The 4,376-nt window shown below is 44.3% G+C and overlaps 1 protein-coding gene across 1 annotated transcript; it reads left to right on the plus strand.

Moving 5' to 3' along the window:
• The first annotated feature begins 3,271 nt into the window (after positions 1–3,271).
• LOC123430261 (non-specific lipid-transfer protein 4-like) lies at positions 3,272–3,998 on the plus strand. The gene is made up of 2 exons (XM_045114136.1): positions 3,272–3,688; positions 3,772–3,998. The coding sequence occupies exons 1-2, from the start codon at positions 3,346–3,348 to the stop codon at positions 3,786–3,788; spliced, it is 360 nt and encodes a 119-aa protein (XP_044970071.1). The 5' UTR covers positions 3,272–3,345; the 3' UTR covers positions 3,789–3,998.
• The last annotated feature ends 378 nt before the right edge of the window (positions 3,999–4,376 follow it).

Raw genomic sequence — 4,376 nt, forward strand, 5'->3', positions numbered from 1 at the left:
AAAGAACCCAAAACAAAAAACAATGTGCATTTGGAACGGTGCAAGAGGCAGCCCGCAAAGACATTGAAAGAGCATTTGGTGTTTTGCAATCTAGGTTTGCCATTGTCCGTGGTCCTGCTCGTTTTTGGGATAAAAAACCTTGAAGAACATCATGACATGATGTGTTATCCTGCACAATATGATTCTTGAAGATGAGAGAGGATTGAACTTAGAATTCTTTTACAACAATGTGGGTAGCCGTGTCAAACCAGCTAGAGACCCAAACCGCATTAGAGCTTTTCTTCAGATATACAAGGAGATTGAAAATGCAGACACCCACTTTCAACTTCAGGTAGATCTCATTGAACACCATTGGCAAAGGGCTGGACAGTGACTTATTTTTGTATTCATTTGTATTTGTATTCATGACAAGTTTTGTATTGCACTATTTAAGTTTGCTACGGTTATTTGAATAATTATTTCTAATGCGGATGATTATTGTATTATGTTTGATTCGAATAATTCAGTTTGTTTTCGATTGTTGAATTATGTTGTATTTGATATTTACGGGCTGATGATATGCGGGATGCAGCGGCGTAAAGAGCAGACCCCGCAAAGCCGACCCGTAAAAAAGTATATTCCCCGAATATATTTTTTACGGATCCGTTTGGGGGGTCTGCATCTGGATCAGCCCGCAAAAGCTGTTTTGCGCGAACTGCAAACGCGTTTTACGAGCCGGCGGGATGCGGGGTTTGCTAGAGTTGCTCTTACAAGGCTAGCCATACATGCCATCGCTGCAGGGCGCTACGGACGAGATGGGTGCTATACTCGGTATAAGCGAGATATATCATGCACACATAAACGATTCCTAGCTTTATAAACAAGTTTGGTTGTCTATACATAACTACAAGTCTCTGATGCCTACTAAGATAGTGCAAGGGATCATCGACATTACAAACATGAAACTGAGGAAAGGCACAAGATTAATGCTTCTGCTGATTTGGTGGGAGATTTGGCAAGAACGAAAGTTTTGCACATTCAGAAACAAGTTGCCTTCAAGTCAGACATCATCGGGGTGGCGCTGAATGCAACATAATTGTGACGACTATGTAGCGCCAGCCCCTTTCGGGAGCCAACCGTGAGAATTTAGATAGATAGACAACGGTAAAATGTTGGGATGGACTATGTAGCGGCGCCGCACCTTGGCGCTCCCGTGCGGCGGCTGTTGTACACATACATACACATGCATTGCAAATCCATGATTCATTAGTATTACTAAGTTAAGTATTGTCATCACTTAAAACAGTAAGCTAAGTATTGCCATAATGCGGCTAGGCCCCCCTCTCTCTCCTATGCATGCATGGGATGAAATCAACAAAGATTTTCATTAATGTTTGAAATTCAAAAAAAATTATCTATAAAACCGTTAATTCAACCGATGATCCGCTTTCATCATTGACTTTCTCGCGATGAGTTCTTCGAAACTAGATCCCATGTCGACATGTTCCGTCAACTATTGTTTCTCCATTCATACTTGTCACATTTTTTGACCCACTTGCCATATTATTAACCACTTACTTGCGTAAGAAAAATAACTTGATTGACACTTTTTAATATTGTTTCGTACAAAGCCTTGTACCAGTTTTCATTATACATGATATAAAAAAATGTCATGGGTTGTGTTTGCCAATTTAAATATGTCAACTTGTCATGTTTACATACAACTTTGCGAGAAAACTATTTTGTGTGCTTGTTAGTTTAACTATGCCGAGTTGTCATATTTAGAAACGATGATCAAAAAAGATTTCTTGTGATCACCGGTTCTAAATATGTTGAGTTGTCATATTTTTGCCCGTAATCGCCTAAAAAACTTGTTTGTACTTGTCATTTTGATTATGTCGAGATGTAATATTTATAAGCAATTTTAAAACATTTGGCGATTAAGTTATTTTGATCAGACAAGTAAGTACTTACTACTATGATAAATAAGTGCAACAAATGTGGTAAGTACGAGAAAAAAAATTGTCAAAATATGTCAAGATGGGATCTAATTTTGAAGATATCGTCAAAACAAAGTCAACGACGAAAACGGATCATTGATCGAATTAACGGTTTAAGAGATAAAAGTTTTTGAATTTCGGTCATTTAGAATAAATATGATGACATCATGTATGTATTCATGCATGACGCGCCGCACGGGATGTTGAGAATGCGGCGTTTTTGAATAGATTTTTCCTAAAATGTTTGACTGGCATCTCCTTTTTCTTTTTCATCGATCTTAGGATCAACACCACTTTGTAATTTTTGGTTGTTTCTGCTAATGATTAATCAAAGGCCAACTATTGTTGGATCTTTAAATATAACAAGTTTCCAAGTTGTACAGAAAATATGTGGGTTTGCAGAACGGCATAGCTCTTCATTATAGTGGGGTGGGAGAGGCATTTTGGCTCCGCATTTGCTTCAGGATAAACAGTAACAAAAAAAGTGGTAAAATGTTTTGAAAAAATTGTGATTTTTTATGAATGTCCGTGTTAATGTCGCAAGCATGGTTGCAAATTTTCCTGCAAAACTAAACATTGGTGTTCGATAAATGAAATAAATGATTTTAGGGTGACATTTTAGGATAACATTTGGTGTTTAATTCATTTATTCTTTTGTACAGGCAAAAAAACGTTTAGCCTAAAACTTTGCAGATAAAATTAGGATGTGACTATCAATACATAAAAAGTTTCTTGAATTTTTTTTAACGTTTCAAAAATCATTTCCTAGCGCAGGAGCACGAGAACCAATTAGAATGCATCAAATGATGACACCACCACCGACGCCTCCGACACAACGACGCGGCAGCACCGCACCAGCAATGAACACTTTAATTTCTTCCCGCCGTAAATCGAATTAATTTTGACAATATCAAATCCAAGTGCCGCATCCACCGAAACAACCCGATAACCAGACCAGCCGCTTTGGCTGCTTCACGCATGCCACCAAAGCAAACGTCCCAACTCACAGCGTATCTACCCTATGCCCGCCGGCGCCGCGCGCCGTGTAGAACCCTCGAGCCTGGCCGGCACGTATGAAACTTCCAGTAGGGAACAACAACCCACTAGCCGCGGCCTGGACGAGCTTGGCGCGACGCCATTGGCCGAGGCGCCCCGTGCGGACACAGCCCGCGCCGGTGTGCGTCAGTGCTCGCTCCACTGCTGCCCGCGGCCATCATGAGCTCGAGTTGGTCGCCACAGGTCACACCCGACGCTACCACTATATGAGCATCAGCTCCGAGGCCAAGAAGCAGGCAGCACCTAGCTTACGAGTAGCACGCACTCGTAGTGAGTAGTACTGAACATTAGCGATCGAGGCGAGGCAACGATGTCGATGAGGAGTCTGCTGGTGCTCGTTCTGGTGGTCGTGGCCGCGGCGTGCCTCGCGGTGCCGCGGGGCGCGCACGGGGCTGGCGAGTGCGGGAAGACGCCCGCGGACAAGATGGCGCTGAAGTTGGCGCCGTGCGCGTCGGCGGGGCAGGACCCCAAGTCGGCGCCGTCCAGCGGGTGCTGCACGGCGGTGCACACCATCGGGAAGCAGAGCCCCAAGTGCCTCTGCGCCGTCATGCTCTCCGACACCGCCAAGAGCGCCGGCATCAAGCCGGAAGTCGCCATGTCCATCCCCAAGCGCTGCGACCTCGTCGACCGCCCTGTCGGCTACAAGTGCGGAGGTACGCAAAATGGATCGCCTGACAATGCCATGGCTTAATCATGTGTTGTGGCTCCCTGTCTGAAATCCTTACTCTTTGTGCAGCATACACTCTGCCGTGAGCCTTGAGGCCACTTGATGCGCGGGCGATGAATGGATGCTGCTGAGTGTTGTTTATCCAGCACAAATAATGTTAGTTCCGTCCTGATGTGGAACGCCCTGTTTTAGAGGTGTACTGCCTCTGTGTTGTGTTGTTGCCTGTGTTTCTCGACGGTGTTGCAGCTATTCCAGCTATGCCCCAGAATAATAAAAGAGTTATGTTCGTCAACAAATTGATCTTTTGGAACGAATGAATTCACACAAGTGAAGGATCCGCTACAACGTTTTTAGATACAGAATTGTCACCACTCCCTCGGTATCTGCAGAAAAAATGCATATAATCACGAGAGGAATCCTGCGATTTCAATGACCAGTGCGACCAGACCTGGCAATGACGAAGCCGCAAGGAGGTGCCTGTCCCCGAAAGGAAATAGGCCGAGGAAGTATTCGCGATGGCGGCGGCAGCCAGGGAGGGAGCCAGGGTTCAAATATAGGGGGGGGCAAAAATCTTTTTGCCTCTAACGTAGAGATTTGTAAAAAAACAGACAAAAATAGCCTAGGAGCCGCAGGATACCCAAGTTCAACCCCCAACACCACCAAGTTTCTTCGTT

This window comes from Hordeum vulgare, chromosome 2H (genome assembly GCF_904849725.1).
Source record: "Hordeum vulgare subsp. vulgare chromosome 2H, MorexV3_pseudomolecules_assembly, whole genome shotgun sequence".
NCBI lineage: Eukaryota > Viridiplantae > Streptophyta > Magnoliopsida > Poales > Poaceae > Hordeum > Hordeum vulgare.